The sequence below is a fragment of the Choristoneura fumiferana genome, chromosome 8, assembly GCF_025370935.1.
Source record: "Choristoneura fumiferana chromosome 8, NRCan_CFum_1, whole genome shotgun sequence".
In the NCBI taxonomy this organism is placed as follows: domain Eukaryota; kingdom Metazoa; phylum Arthropoda; class Insecta; order Lepidoptera; family Tortricidae; genus Choristoneura; species Choristoneura fumiferana.
Genome location: NC_133479.1, coordinates 5272353 through 5289671, shown reverse-complemented (window position 1 = coordinate 5289671; position 17319 = coordinate 5272353). Strand labels below are relative to the sequence as shown.

Sequence of the window (17319 nt, the reverse complement as noted above, 5' to 3'; positions counted from 1 at the left end):
GCTATTTACAGTAACCTGAGCTATTAGAGTAGAAATATAACTAAATGTAAAGGCAGACTTACATTAGTACAGTGATCGAGCCCGGTCATCTAGTCACTGGCGTTCAATAATACCTCATCTTATTGATAAAGTTAATTAAATTGATGTTATCAATATCTCGGCTCAGGCCTTTATGGTATGTCATTTGTCATTGTTTTTATTTATTGTATGTTGTTAATCACTCCATAAATAACCGAATAGTCTTCCTGTTACTTCAGTAACATGAGGCATTTCGAGCGCCGTTGGTATCACATTACTTATTTAGGAAAAATTACTACAATTGAAAGACAAAAGTACCTAACCGACATGTGCCGGTGGTCAGAAAACTACCTAAGCAACCTGTTGGTACATTCCTTTTTTACACGCTTAGATTTACTTGTATATAACTTATTTATTTATTTCCTAGCCTATATTTGTGTCCCACTGCAGGGATATATCCAGCCATTCCCACATGTATGTATACAACATATCATGTAAGTTGAAATGTCCACTGCTCAGATGAACCTGAAATTTAGTAGTATCAATCCAAGCCAGATGACAACCAAACGTTTTTGCGACACAATTTTTCCTACACAAAACATGTCGCTTAGGTATTTTGCCTTTCAACTAATATATAAGTCTACCTTGACGCTATGACTTGAGAACTCACGGCCGTATCACAGATCTCGCGCTGGTCGCGGTATTATGTGAACTCGTTGAACTGCGCCAGAGCAGTCTTCACCCTGCACAAGGAATTGATTGGTTAGTTGACTAACATTAATGTTTTTATTTGAAAGGTTTATATTGTTCCAAACATTATTACCACACATAATAATATCATGAAATATTGTTAGATTACCTCGACGTTTGGGATAGATCGCGGCGGTTAAGGTCACGGTAGACTGCTGAGTGTATGGCCGAACTTCGAGGTAATTTAAACAATATTTCATTCGTATTGATTATATTATATTATATTATTCAGGTCTAAATTAAATAGTAAGATTGTTATAAATAACATTCTAGTCTTTTGGTTTTACTATACTGTAAGGTTAAAAATGTTAACTGTTGTAAATAAAATTATGTGGCTACCTCTGTTTTGACCATTAATTGATTAAATTTATTTGACGGAAAAAGTGATGCGTCTGTTTGTTTTGTTCGAATAGACGAAGACGGCATCACATTTATCCGTCAAATAAAATTAATTAATGGGTGGTGGTGGGTAACCGCCCTTAGTCTCGTAAGTATGTTTATCCGTTGCAAAAATCTGATCGCAAAGGATTAGGATGCAGGTACGGCGCCGCCGCGCCCCCTCCCCGCGCCACACTAATACACTCACTTGTCGTGCAGGTGCGGGTCGCGCCGCGCGCGCAACAGTTGCAGCGCCCGCAGCACGCCCAGCGACGCGAGCCGCGCCTGCCGCGCCGCCGCGCCCGCCTCGCCGCGCCACACTAAGTTGCCGGCCACGAACAGCGCCGCCTCTTGGAGCTTGCTCTCAGGATGCGCCTGTCACGTACGAAAACAACACTATCTTATCCATTCCATCCATTCCATTCAATTCCATTCTTATTCTCCGTTTCCACCAGAAATGTGCGAGAATGTGTTGCAAGGAATGTGTTTTTCATGCCAATACAAGGATAACATACCGTCACTAACCAAAAGACATAGACCAGATAATCTAAGGAATCTATCATATCTCCCAACATTCATAATACCTTCAGCTAGCAATAATTACGGTAGGAGTGTGGACACACGCTCTGCCATGCGCTTTGAATAGACTTCCATATTATGATTCAATGCTAAACAAAACTGGAAAACAATTTGTAAACATTTATAAAAAATTGCTGATAGGTAAACAGCCTTTTCGACTCATACAATTAATATCATTTACCCCCTGTCATTGACTTGTCAATGGGTGGTAAAACAGCCCCTTAAAGTCATAAATGTTGACTTATAGTCTTACTAATCTTATCTTATCTTACTCTTACTAATTTATAAATGTGAAAGTTTGTGAATGAGTGAGTGAGTGAGTATGTTTGTTAATTTCTAACGCTGAAACGGCTGGACGGATTTGGATGAAATTTGGAAATTTTTAGTTTATAACCTGGATTAAAACATAGGACACTTTTTATCCCGATATTCCCACGGGATAGGAATAAAATCTTGAAATAACAACCGCTAGGCTTAGTCATGAAATTTGGTATGTAGGTAGCTGGACATCTGGATTAAAACATAGAATACTTTTTATCCCGATATTCCCACGGGATAGGAATAAAATCTTGAAATAACAACCGCTGGGTTTAGAGTCATGAAATTTGCCATAGGTAATTGGGTGAGTAATTTAACGTCAATGAAAACCACGATGTAATTTTGGGGAATTCCCACGAGAATTTAATAATATCCCGGAATTTCAATTCAGTTGCTGTATCTAATGATTTCTGCGTGCGAAGCCACAGGTAAACGCTAGTTAAGATTATTAATAAGATTCGCTAAACATCTTTAAATATTAAGATTAGAGTCAGAGATCAAGCAATCCGTTTGCTCGTTTGCCCCCTATACCATAAAAAAAGTCCAAGCGGAAGATTTTTTTTTTATTATTGAAATAAACAGTTTTTTTTTATGAACCAATAGAAACGCTTCATTTACCTCGCCTCGCTCCGCTTAACTGTTGTTGTGATGATAAAGAGTGAACGAGTTGTTAGTGAACCAATGAGCTACATATTCGGCCTCATCTGCACTTACCATCAGGTAAAATAAAATAAAAAACAGTCAGTTTTAAATAAAATAAAAAACTTAAACCAAAAAAAAACATACATACCTTCGGGCATTCGGGTAAAAAATATCAACTTACCAGGTAATCAACTAGCTTCCTCAAGACATCTTCATTGGCCATTATGAGGTCTTTGGCTTTCTCTCCATCCCCAAGGTTACCGAGTATACACAGCGCTTGCTCCTTCACCTCTGCTGGGTACGAGCCTTCGAGGACAACTATAACCGCCTGCAGAAAACATAGGCGTTAAGATAAGTGCAAATCGAGAATGTCCTAAAAAAAGGACATTTTTAATGCTGTAGACAGAGGTGTAAAGTCAATCTGAACTAGAAGCTGGACGATGGACTATACTATTTTTATCTTGCTTCTACATTCGCTAAAAACTTGTACCATGTGACGAAACACCCAGTAATATAGCGCTACTTGCTGCCTTCCTTGGCAACGTCATTATTTAATGACACTAGATTTATTTTTTGTTGCATGTGTCCTATATTTAGAACATTGTGTGCTACCTGCATGACTTGCGAAGAATACTCGCTCATGATAGCGTCGATGTGCTGTCTGGTGGACAGTAAATTCCTCAGCAAGCCTAAAGTCTTCATTATCACCCGAGTGTCGGCATCGCTCAGTAGCCTGAACATTTGCTCCGTGCCCAGGCAACTTAGTATCCTTTGCTTAACTTTCTGTTCAGCCTGAAAATTTTAAAACAAATTTCAAATAACATTGGGATTGCATCTGTTGTTAATTGATACCTGTTAATTTTAGAATTGCCATCTGTATAAATTATTGGAAATAAAAATGTTGCTGAATTTCAAATTTTTTTTTTGTAATTTAAAAAAACCTGCCCAAGTGCGAGTTGGACTCGCGCACTGAGGGTTTTGTACAACTAAGGCCCAAAATATGACAACGTACAGTCAAAAGCATAAATATATATACGTTACCAAGATATCAAAAATATCTATACACCTTTTACAACCGGAGTTAGCATTGGCTAATTAACAGAGGGGGGCACTACCCCTATTTTAATAATTGCCTAATTTAATGGTTTTTCTGATTTTAATACCTCGTAAGACCCACGTGAAATTTTGATCATTAGAATTTCAAGCTTAATTTCAATTATTGAAGTTGACATTAGCTTTGACGTATGTTCTAAATTTAGGACGTTGGGCCTTACGAGGTTAATACATAATATTAGCAAATCTCTATCTCAAGAAGCAAAGCGTTAAATAGTAGAGTACCTGAAAGGCCATATTCATTAGCGCCCATATCCCGTTCAGTCTTAAAGCAGCTTCTGGCCTCTTTGTTAAATTACACAACATTTCTACTGCTCCTGAAAAAAAAAGTATGTTTATTATAAACAAGTTGCGTAATATAGCCTAAAGCAGAGTTAAGACTTTCAAGAAAAATCGTGCAAGTTGCATCACATTGCGAGGCCGTAAATCCAACGAGTTTGTAGTGGTCAATCCAGCGCCGCAATGTAATGCAACTTGCACGATTTTTCTTACAAGTCTAAACTCGGCTTAAAGCTTGGGCGGTGCCAAGTCGGCGCGTTGTTTGAAGATATAATAAAATTGATGGCAGTTTTTTGATAATCAGCTCCTAAAGGAGTACACCCGATTAAGATTGAAATTTTTCACAGAAAATCTAAACTATTGAAGCTACCGCTATTAAGTAATAGGTTATAACAATTATAACTGTGTCGGGAAGGGATGAAATTTTGCAAGGAAAATCGAAACTGCGGAAGTTACAGATCTTAAATTTTTAGCTATGACGTTCCTACTTCTTTTATAACCAAACCCTGAAGGGGTAAAAAAGGTATGAAATGTTAGCGCAATTTTAGGAGGAAGAGGGAAGGATAGCCCCACACTATCCTTCCCTCTTCCTCCTTTCAAATTCTACTCAATTTTTTTTTTGCGTCGTAAAATACTTGCCTCGAAATACTGCCCTTGCTTTTTATCTGACTTACCTTGATCAAGCATGGGTTCCTTCGCAGGTGAGAACTCAAGAAGAAGGTTACAAAGAGTCGAAGAGCCGACGGTCAGCAGTTCTGTCTCGGGCGAGTCACTCAACAGCTGCATAAGGGGTCGCCACACAGCGTGATCCTACAACATGAAAACCGAAAAAATGTTTACCACCACATTTTCACATGAGGACACCACATTCTCTTTATTCGTATTGCAATGTTGGCGAAAGAACTGAGTAGATTAAACTAGTATGTAATTAAATAGATAGTTCAGAAAAGAGAACACTAAGGGATTGCCGAAAAGACATACCTGAAAGGTGGTCCGTAATTGCTGGACTGATCGAGACAAGGAGTGTAGACACCTTACCGCTGCTAATCTGACCTGAAAATAAAGATCAATAGTTGTTAATGACTGTGTTGTGACGGTGATATGTGGTGCATAGGAGAAATTTGTGTCTGTACTCCTGTCCAGTGGTAGTAGTGGTATAGCACGCAGCACGGAATGCTGAGGACCTGGGTTCGATTCCCAGCGCTGGTCTCTTTTTCTGGTTTTTCTGTGCATCTTATGTTCCAGTTTGTATTTTCGATATGGATTTTACGGGATGACCGTAAAAGTAACAAAATTTGGAGTTGAAATAAAAAATACAAAAAGACTCCAAAAACCAATCTTAAAACCTTATTAGTCCATTAGTAATTATCAGAAACTATGAGACGCATATTTTTTTCTTTTGTCAATTAAACGAAAAATTACAAAGATGATGAAGTGTAAACCAGCACTAATAACTATGGTCTAAATCAGAGATTCCCAAAGTGGCCCAGGTGGGCTCCCAGGGATCCACGGGAGACCAGACGGGAATATAGTAGAAATGTCCATCGAAAACAGGAAAACTGAAAGTGGCTTATGAAAAAACATTGGGAACTCCTGATCTAAGCCCCATTTATTTAGACAACACGACTACTAGCATGCAAGTTTCATTACATTGCGGTATTTGTTTGATCAACTGAATTAATTGACCCTCAATAGTCCGCAATGTAAAGCAACTCGCATGAAAGTCCTTGCATCGTCTAAATGAAGCTTTAATGAAGAACTCACCGCTGGCTCGGGGTTGTTCATCCCATTGACAATATGGACCATCAAGCCGTGCGTCTCTATGATCCGTTTCCTGATGTCCTCATCGTTGGCCCCTAAAGACGCGAAACACTTGAACGCACCCTGCTTGGCCGCCGCGCTGTTGCAATTCACTATGTCTGCTAGAGAACTCATTAGGTGGTTCGAGATGGCCGCTAGCCTTTGGAGGGATGTGTCTACCTGGTAGAGAATTACGGTATTAATTAGTGAATAGGTTACGCTTCTCAGGTACGAACAAAAAAAAATAGAGGAGTCAATTTTATAAGGCACTAGGTCGTGCCGTGGCTTCTCCTCCTTAGAAGAACTCGTATAAATTTTGAAATTGTATCTATGTGATCCACAAGGGATATGTATGGAAAAGGTGATCGATCAGATCAAAAATATCGTTACATAAACTCTAATACCTTAATAATAAAGTGCATGTGCCGATATTTTTGACCACCTTGGCCGCTCCGAAATATCTGATGGCGACTGTACAGATAATAGTGCATAATAATAATCATAATAAATTTCTTTATTTAGGCATTTTTGAAACCCATACAATTTAAAGTTAAAATTTAAAAATTAAAATCACAATCAATACATAATAATTTCATTTCATAACATTACATTAAAATAATGGTTTTCCATAGTATTTTATCTGAAAATAGGAGTTAAACTGAGTGACAGGATAAGAAATAGTGAGATAAGGAAACGTGGTCTGAAAGATGTAGTGACAAAAATTGAGAAAGGTATGCTGAGATGGTTTGGCCATGTCGAGAGAATGAATGAAGAACGATTGACGAAAAAGTGTATAAGGCGAGTGTGAATGAAACTGTTGGAAGTGGGTAGACCTAGGCGGACGTTTCGAGACCAAATCAGGGACGTCTTGAAAAAAGGCCAGGTTAAGAGTACCCTAAACCGAAGAGCATGTATGAAGGGAATAATTAAAGTGGACGAAGCGAAACAAGTATGTAAAGATCATAGCAAATGGAAAGAAGTGGTATCTGCCTACCCCTACGGGAAAGAGGCGTGATTATATGTATGTATGTGTATCTGAAAATATCGTATTCACCGAGCTCTCTCTTTAGTGCTGGTGGCCTAGTGTTTGACCTATCGCAAACAGAAAATTATTTGCGGTGAAGGAAACATCGTCAACAAACCTTTCTGGTGCGTCCAATGCAAACTAAGCTCTTGTTCGACCTGTGCCATACGTATATGACTATCGCACAGCGTACAGTTAACATTTTTACAATCAAAATAAATCTTTCTTTCAAATAATAAAGTTCCATATTAATGAATATTGAAATGCCACTCATTTAATACAATAATTGATCGACACTTCGTGTGCCGTCGTATTCCGATTGAGATTTGCGGGGCTATTCCGAAATTCCAAAATCGAAGTTCGTGTCGTTCCGTCCCTCCGACGCTTGTACTATTTAACACGAGAGAGAGGGACGGTACGATACGACCTTCGACTTTCGAATTTCGGAGTAGGCCCTCTGACTTTTCCCGGTAAAAAAACATCATTCACTATCACTCATTCTCATAATCTACATATTCTCAGAAATAAATGAATGATTGATTCAAATTTCAAATCATTTATTCAGTAGGTAAATAGGCCGCAATGGGCACTTTTAGACGTCATTTTTTAAACTGCCAGCACTTTCCGAAAGGCCATCATTGCCAAGAATAATGCACCGCAAGAAACTTGACAAAAGTCATTTATAAATTTAAATAAAAAACAATTGATTGATTGATCTGTAGAGGATTCTCTGTAAGTCAGTCACCTGTTTCATCCAATGGACATAGGCCTCCCCCATATAAATTATTATTATTACATTGACACTCACTTCTGCTAAATATGCTAATGTTTCGGCAGCTGTCGCTCTGATCTCTTCAGGCATTTCCTTCGTGCAAAGTCGCGCGAGGCACGGGAGGGCTCCGAAAACCACTCTGAAAAAAATATACATAACAGTACATGAAGATTGGATGACTATAAAAGTCGACAAAGGATAAGCACATAAAGCATGTATTAAAAAAGTTTATTTAAAAGCATGTTTGTTGATCTGGAAGAAAAGAAGATTGATTTTTCGTCCAACTAAAAGTGATAATGTCTGTTGTCTAACCTACTGTCGTCAGCTGTGAGCGCGTCCGCCCTGTGTATGTAGGTGAGACACCGAGCGGCGCCCATCGCCACGGGCAGAGGCTTGTCTCGGGACACTAGGTACGTCAGCAACTCGGGTATTGCTCTGTCGTTGTGCCTGGAACATTTGGAAAAATAAATACGAATTTATCATGGTATGTGAGACTGAAGCTGGAGTTCGAGCCAAAGCACAAATTACACGAACCTCGGACTGTCACCTGGTTTAAAATATTACTGTCTGATTGGAAAAATTATGATCTGATCGGAGAAATTATAGTCTGATTGTAGAAATTATAGTCTGATTGAAGAAATTGTGGTCTGATTGGAGAAATTGTGGTCTGATTGGAGAAATTGTGGTCCGATTGAAGAAATTCTGGTCTGACTGGAGAAAATTTTGAGCAAACATGACTCACCTAGTATTCATAGCAACTTGTGACACACTAGCATTCTCAAAGCACATAGCAGCGAGGAGGTCGAGCGCGGGAAGGGCTCTGGCCGGCGGCGGCGACCCGCGCCCGTTATGTAGCATCGCGGCTACCGCGGCGCAGGCGCCCGACGCGCACAGGGCCTCCTGCTCTAGCGGGCTCCCGCACCATATGGACAGGATGCGGACCACGCAAGCACGGGCCGTCGGGGAGGCTTCGCGGGCTATTTCTGCAAAAGCAATGACTCTATTGCTTGAGGACGAAGAATGTAGTCACTTTAATTTCTTTCATTTTTGCCATGTTTTTTTTGGGTAATTGCCTCTAATAGTCTATGCGACTTGCCAGAGACAAGACACGGGCTCTTCAACAATAGGTGATTAACTCAGCACGCCAAAGAGTGCTCTATTGAGCCAACATTTTGACCATAACACAACAGCAAGTTAGTTTGCCACTTGGTGGAGATACAATACTATAACCACTTGTAAAAAACAGATACCCACTTTGGAAGAGCGGTGCCTCTCTTAGCACAGGTATAACATATACTTAAAAAGAGGAACCAACCTAATGTTACATACAATGTATTCTTAAGCAAAGGAATAAACGGTTTTTATTATTATTATTACATAGATATCATATTTCTTACACAGTACAGTATAGTGCAGGGCTGGTCAATACATTTTCTAGATGGGCAATTTCTTTTAAGTCGCAGGCGGCTCCTAGCTACTAGTTTTTGAGGTACTTGAGTACTAAAATTAATCACGCTATTGCTTGGCTGCCCGATCATCAAGTCTTATTATTTGTTCGTAGGTTTGTGGGCCACTTTATCGCCCGCAGGCCTGGATTAGGCCAGCCCTGGTTTGGTGATTTTTCTCATAACTTGATTCAATCGTTGACATAAAACCTAATTATTTCTTTCACTAATGGCGTAATAAAAAAAAAAACATAAAATTAAATCTTACGCGTCAACCTCGTCAACAGCCTCATGTCAGCGGGCAGAGCCGCCACGGGCGCAGGTGGGTGCAGGAAGACACTCCGCAGTGCACAGAGCACAGCCTCAGCCAATTTGGACTCGACAGGGACAGTTTTAAGGAGCTCTACCAGAACTGTGGCTGTGCCTTGCTCTACTAGCGCTGCTACATTCTCTGCTGTGCCTTTTGCTAAGGAGCCTGTAACAGAAAAACCGTTTTTCTTTATTTAACCTCTTTTAGGACTTTCTTCTTAAATTTTAATCAGGATCTTCAGTACTTTGTCTGGACTTAATGAAATTTTTCAGTTAGCAACATCCAGAAAGATTACTATGCAAACTTGCATTACTACTTACTTGTAATTTTAGTAAAGTTTTGCAGGTGGTAGGACCATGTGCAAGGTCCGCCCGGATTGCTACCACCATCTTGCTCGCTAATCCTACCGTGAAGCAGCAGTGCTTCCACTGTTGTGTTTCGGTGTGGGGTGTAAGCCAGTAAAATTACTGGCACTTAAGGTATCCCATCTTAGGCGTCTAGGTTGGCAACGCATCTGCAATACCCCTTGTGTTGCAGATGTTTATGGGCAGTGGTGATCCCTTACCATCAGGAGACACACTTGCTTGTTTGCCATTCAGTCAAATAAAAAAATAAACCAAAACAGTAAATTAGTATTTTGATCAGATTTGGGATGTCCTAAAGAAAGGTCAAAGGGGTCAAGAGTACCCGTAACCAGCGAGAAGCATAAAAAAAAAGACTTAATAAGTGTTGATGAAGCAAAAGATGCCTGTAAGGATCATAGCAGGTGGAAACAAATACTGCCTGCCTTCCATTTTCTTGGGAAAGAGGCATTGCATGTTGCTCTAGATCATTCCTTCCATTACTCAAATTTTTTAGTTTTAGTTTATGTCACAAAACTACCTTCGTAATTTTAAATGTCCTATGCTCGGAGGAGCTTTACGCTGGGTTCACTCGGCATTGTCCTGCATGTATTTTTGCAGTATAATGAGGAACCTATGTACCAAACATTTGCACTGCAAAAACAAACAACATGTGAATGCTTTTATGTACAATGTATGTGCCACTATTTATTTGTTACTGCAAAAAAACGTACAGGACAATGCCGTATGAACCACGTCTTAGGGAGGAACTCGCTACGGAAAAACATAAAGATGTTTATCATGCTTTAGAAAGAAAAAAAAAAGAAAAGAAAGAAAAAAATTTTTGCCACAAAAAAAACTAAAATAATGCATTTATTCCACTTTCTGCTGGCATTGCTATACAATCTATTAATATTGCTTGTGGCAAAAGGGGCCAGCTCAGCATAAGCTGAGTCCATGTAGCGAGCCGCGAGGCCTCAATGCTGGTTTTCAGCCTGGCCCCTCCATCTCTGAGCGCACATAAAACTATGCTAGGATGAGTAGCTGAGAACAAATATTATTACCTAATGTCTATAAATTTAAAAATATGATTTAGTAGAATCTAATGGGTACTGTCTACGGACCAACCTATTGACTGGATTGGCCTCCGCATCAAAAGTTATTGACAAGGATTTACATGGTTAAGAACATAAATGCTTCATATATCTTGCTTGATGTATCACCAAGCATGCTGCTTGTAAGTATCCCACTCATTTTCACCCACCCATTCATATAGCACTTGACGTGTGTGTGTAACTTGACAAGCATTTATTAATCACATACAGTGCAACAAAGATGTTAATAAACGTGAGTGCCACTTTTGGGAAATGTATACAATTTTTTTTATTTTTAAATTTATTTCTTCCATGAGGCTGACATAGTCACATTTGGTGTGATAAAGCCTTGTTAAAATATCAGAGGGGAAAAAAAAAAGTAGCATTTTGGTGCTTTAGTAGTATTTCTTTTTCACAGTTGAGTGGATTTTATTAATAACATTCTGGAGTTGCAGGATAAAAACACATGGACATAGTAAAATATTATGAAATAATGTCAAGTCACATTCACTTATTCATTCTTTCTTTTTTTTTAGTGTAATCATTTGGTTCAACTCTCTTGCCAACACATATAGCAACACTGACTTAACAAACTACCCCCTAGCCTACTGATTATTACGAATTACCAAGTATTGACAATGAGCGGATGCTTTTAAAATAATGAAAGATTTTTGGGACATCTACATAATTAATTGTAAGTTGAAGAATATGATAAATTAAATTTAAATGTTGATTTAATCTGGTTTAGCCAAACATCATAATCTCATGTGTGGAATTGTTTTTTTCTTCCAAGTAAAAAATTACCTGGATTGACACATGATACTTTTTTATATTGGAAAATTGCAATTCCCGCGTGATAGCTATAAATAAACTTAAAGGCTGACGAAACCGTGGGCGGTAGGTAGTAAAACATGAAATGGTCACATACCGACAGTGATCGTCGCCTCGAGCCGTATATTTGGATCCAAAGTTTCGTCGGCCATCAGCTGCAGAAGCCGCGGCACTATCCCCTGCTGGATCACGGACCCTTTCTGCCGGTTGCTACCGATCACTGTGTTCTTCAAAGTCACCAGGGCCTCCACCACTCTCGCCCCATCATGAGAATACAACTCGTCCATATAAGAACGGGAACTCTCAATGTCCTTTCGGCAAAATAGTAAAGGTTAACACAATCACGAAAGACAGAACTGAAGCAAAATAACGTAACCTCCTCTTACGCTTACCATAAATACAGTTAACTGCTGCATTTTTCCTTATATTCACCCGATGCCAGTATTATACGCAGTAGAATCGTATTTGTAACAAAATATTCGTTTGAAATTTCTCAGAGGCCGATTGCACTGTCAGTCAAGAGCACGCAATACTCAATACACCACAATTTGACGTTGACTTTGACTTGACGGCTGACTCTATGGTCTGTTTCTGAAATGCAGTGTAGATTAGACGCAAAGTATTATAAAATAAAATATTTTCATCTTTTTCTATTCGATAAAGCTGTTCGAGGCTCGAAACTTCGAGCTTTGTTCGAGGATGTATGTATTTTTCTAGCAAAATTGCTGTCAAGTCAGTGTCACAATCACTATAATATAATCATCACATAACTCACAGTCTCACATCAATTTGACAGCTATTCACAAAGCAAAGCAAACAAGTTTTATTTTCTCTATTTGTGTTCTTTTGCTCGAATGAATAAATAATCAAGTTTCAATTCGGCATTAAATTCCATCTACTTAAGACTTAGCAAATCATGGCTGATTCAGGGGTAGACACGAGTAATGAGAGCAGCGACAATCCTATCTTTGATCATTCTCAATGTATATTGGAATTCAATCCTCGAGCAATACCAATCAATCTGGCTGGACAGCCTATGCCTATTGACTTTTTAGATGAACCTAATTCACACGATCATATTGGTAAAATCAAGTCGATCAAGCGTTTCAGGTGTGCCACTAGAGCAAGACACTGCAGGCTGTATCGTCGCTCAATCTGCTCTTTACAAGACCAAAAGCTTCGTTTCGCCGCTTCGACAAACAACACAGAACTCGTGGAAAAGTTACTGCTGTCAGGAGCTGACCCTAATTCGTCAGATGAGCACAAAAGGAGCCCGCTACACCTGTCGTCGTGTCGCGGCTACGCCGATGTGGTACGCACGCTATTGAGATATGGCGCCGATCCAAACATAAAGGACACTCTTGGCAATACGCCTCTGCACCTTGCAGCATGCATGAACCACATCAAAGTAGTAATAGAACTGCTAGATGCAGGCACCGATGTCAGTTCTCTCGACAACAATGGGCGCAACCCTATTCAGCTAGCTCAGAGCAAGCTGAAACTGATCCAAACACGTCCCAGTGGAGCCGGACACTTTGAGGAGACTAGACAACTGATTGCTGACATCTGTTTAGTTGTGGAGATGATGTTGAAGTTCATGAGAATGCAGAAGGCTGACCCAGGTGACTTGGAATCTGTCCGCGAGCGACTAGAGCATGTTAGCACCCGGGAGCAAGTGGATTGTGAAGTACAGAACTTGCTCGACAGCCTCGACTCGCTCAAGCTAAGATAAAATATTTTTAACTAATCAGAAGACTGCGTACAAAGTAATGGTAACAACTGCCTAACAAGAGCTCACAATTCAATTTTAAACTAACTTGTAAGCGTGAATATTACAAAATAAGAGCTTCAAAAGTGAATCGAAACCTGATGGAATCCCTTTTGTGTGGCCTATATTACGAAACACATTTTGATCTCACAACATTAAAGTTTCTCACCATTACAAGTCTGATAATCAAGGCATGCATTTGTGGAATTAGGTTGCCACGTTGGTTGTGCATCAATCATGCGAGATGTTATGTAGCATTTCATAATGTCATCTGCACCTTGCGTCATTGAGGTTGGCCTAGTTATACTACGTCTCGAGTTAAGGTCAGTGTTATACTGGCAAGTGAAAGTGGAGCAAGATACAATATCAATTAAAAAAAAAACCTAACTTCTTTAATTCTATAAGACTTCTTTAACCAGTTTACACTGTTTCAACTTATTCACTGATCTAGACTATCTCTACTTTCTAACTATTGCTAATGATCACTTCATGTTTGTCATTGTTGTTTCATGTCCACAGCTGATAGTACGAGAGCTGGCACTAATTTTTGGGTAGGTATTTGAAGCAAGCTGAAAACTTGTCCCATACCTCTCCTATTATACCCCAACACGGAACTGCAGACGTGGCTGGTAAGTAACGGTTATCAACCCCTAAATTTAGAAAAAAAAAAAATTCCAAAAATGTTTTATGAAAATTTGTTCTAGTTGAATTTTTAGAAAAATTAAAAAAAAAAGCCAGACGGTTTATTTAGCAAAATATATTTCTGAGGTAACTTTAAATTTTAATAGGGTATTATTTATAACTGTAAATAAGATTTTGAAAGACAGATATTTTGGTGGGACTTTATGGAACTTTCTACCTGCCAGGTGATCACCTGGTAGGTATAAAGTCCCACCGAAATATCATCTTTTTTTAAATCATTTTTTAATTATAAATAAAACGTTAAAATCCCAACTAAATCGTCTTGCTTATTATTTTTTAATTCTTTAAACATTCAACTATAACATATAAAAATTGCATATTTGCTCAAACATATTTTTGGAAAAAAAATATAATTTGTTATATCACCTGGCAGGTAGAAAGTCCTACCAAAATTATCTCTTTTTTATCTCATTTGTTAGTTCCTATTCAAATCTCAAGTTGCCTCAAATAGGTACCTTTTATTTATTTTTTGCAAAATACTTCTGCACGCGCCTGGCAATGTTAAAGCATGTTAAAGTCCAAACTAAGTTGTCTAGCTTATTTTTTTTAATTCTTTTAGCATTCAATTACAACATATAAAAATTGCATATTGCCTCAAACACATTTTTGGAAAAACAAAATATAAAAAAATAGGGGTTGATTTAGCCCCGCTACTTACCAGCCAGGTCTGCAGTTCCATGTTGGGGTATAATAGGAGAGGTATGGGACAAGTTTTCAGCTTGCCTCAAACACCTACACAAAAATTGTTGATAGCTCTCCCACTATGACTATTTGTATTGAGCTGAGCCCAATCTTTAGTCTTTATCCATGCTAAGCACAAAAGCGGTATCTCAGTAAAACCAAGTTTCGAAAAAGTCAATATTTTGTAATAAATCTGAAATTATGAAAACCCTTTCAAGGGTTTCTGCATTGTTTTAGATAAGTTACCGCTCCAAGTTTATTGAATGCTTTTTTTTTAAGCTCTCTGAAGCCATAAAACAATTTATTGATTTTTTGAGATACCACTTTTGCGGTTAACACAGCAGTAGGTAGTCCTAGCTTAATTAGGGATGTAGTCATACATAATACACTGGGTAAACATCCCCATATGGTTTATTGTTAAACTATTGTGACCTATAAATTGAAAAGAACTTCGAATACGGGGGCAATGGCTTTATTGTCTTATGAGTGCACCACAATAGCATTAACCGTTTCTTTCTATCAAATGGAACAAGATGGTGCTTGAAAGAAAAGGTAAATGTGATTGTGAAGATGCATAGACAGCAATGTCACTTTGGAATTATCAAGTGAAGAATTTAGCCAAAAGTGCATATAATTTAAATATGCTCATTAAAAATGGGAACCGCCCAATGACCATTAAATAAGATAATCATAATAATTATTTCATAGGCAAATTAATGATTAAGGTATTTTTAGAATAAGCAATAAAGTTTGTACCACTTAGGTTATAAAAAAATAAAGTTTCATGAAATTCTGCAGATTCATGTTTGTGGTAATTTATGGATAAATTAATAAGTATAATTTACTTAGGATTAATTTGTAAATTGTCGAAGAAGCATCTATTCTTTAGATATTCTTCCTACTATATAGGGCATAAGAGCTTATCAAGGGTTTGTGAAATTAGCCTTTATTTATTTCGTATTTCAGATGAATTTAAGTAACAGTAAGGTGGGTGAATGTTATTTTATATTAGTTATTAATTTTGAAATATAACTTGTTAATAGAAACAGACAGAATAAATGTTTTTGATTTTACTGAACATCCTTTATTTTAATTTAAATAAAAGACAATCTGGTTAGTTTTGTATAATAATAATAATATTTTATTGGCAACAGTTTCATAAACTTGAAATTTGAACAACACGTTTTCATAAAATCCAATATGATGTTTAAAATCTCTTTATGAACAATATTAATGATAATAATGATATTTTTCTATTTGAAGAATTATTTCGCAAAGTCAGTCAACATGACTGCCCATGTTGCGAGTATTTGAGCATTTTAACCATTGCTTTATCCCACTGGTCAAGTCTTTCTTGAGTACTTGAAGATAACAACAACGGCAAAACGCACGAATATTCGTCTCAACATTACAATCCTCAAATCAGCTATTTGTATTGCATTACCCAAAATTACATACAAAAGGAAAAACGTCTATACATTTTAATACATAATTTATACATGCCTCTGAAATACAAATGTAATGCTTATAAAAATCTAATGATATTAATAGCCTTAATTACATTAGATTAGTTGGCTCGTCAATTCAATTTAATAAGAATAACCTCTTGGTATATTGAGCTTTTATTTTGTGACTTTTCATTCACATTCATTTTTTTGAGGACTAATGTGGTATTTATGATACTTATACATCAACCAAATAGCCCATTTCACCAGAGAAGCTACAGTTTTTGATAATCGACAAAAACTTTGCAAGCATTTTTTTTTATTCAATTATTTGCTAACCATTTATGTATAATAGTTTCTTAAAACCCATTATGCTACTAAGAAAAACCTTATTGTAAAAGATTGCCTAAACCCACAAGGAATGGTAAAGAAGACTAATATGTATAAATAGTGCAAATATCAATGGAAATGTATTAGGAAATGCATCAGTGTTCATTAGACCTATTTTCTGTTGAAAGTTAATTTAACATTTAATTACAAATTGCACAAATTTAATTTTGATTTTTAGTTAAATAGCAACATTTACTTATAAATGCAGACTCCTCCATCCTTAAATACGTTTTGTAACGTCCAGTTACATTGTGATGTTCTGCTTCCTGCATCTAATTAATCATTCACAACAAAATTCCAACACTGCAATAAATTAGAAAAAAAAACAGTTTTATAAACAAATCACTAAAACTATACTAACAAGTCTATCCATTAATGAATCACTGATTGAACGAATCATGTACAATATTTTTACCTTGATTCTTCTTTCTGGTGGCGGAAAATAAAGGTTAAAATATTGTCCACCATTACTTATTTAATCCCTTTGAACTTATAATTAATTTTAAAAATATTTTAACCTTGTAATTATTTGTATAAAAAAATTAAATAAAATAATAATTAGGCGTTTAACTGGGGTATTGGCCTCTCCCCGCCGAATGTCCGTACAAAACTTTATCAATCCTTTCGACTGGAACTTGT

General features: G+C 37.5%; 2 protein-coding genes across 2 annotated transcripts; one reads left to right on the top strand and one right to left on the bottom strand.

Annotated features, from left to right (window-relative positions):
• Positions 1–721: 721 nt before the first annotated feature.
• On the bottom strand, positions 722–12231 carry LOC141430330 (armadillo repeat-containing protein 8-like). The gene is made up of 14 exons (XM_074090983.1): positions 12087–12231; positions 11792–12005; positions 9387–9593; positions 8416–8656; positions 7986–8120; positions 7710–7812; positions 5842–6057; positions 5059–5130; positions 4752–4887; positions 4024–4115; positions 3298–3477; positions 2867–3013; positions 1355–1521; positions 722–761 (listed from the first exon to the last, which is right to left on the bottom strand). The coding sequence occupies exons 1-14, from the start codon at positions 12108–12110 to the stop codon at positions 722–724; spliced, it is 1974 nt and encodes a 657-aa protein (XP_073947084.1). The 5' UTR covers positions 12111–12231.
• Positions 12232–12335: 104 nt separating this feature from the next.
• On the top strand, positions 12336–13925 carry LOC141430196 (ankyrin repeat domain-containing protein 54-like). Its single transcript, XM_074090790.1, has one exon. It carries the CDS (start codon positions 12611–12613, stop codon positions 13424–13426), a length of 816 nt encoding a protein of 271 aa, XP_073946891.1. The 5' UTR covers positions 12336–12610; the 3' UTR covers positions 13427–13925.
• Positions 13926–17319: the final 3394 nt, after the last annotated feature.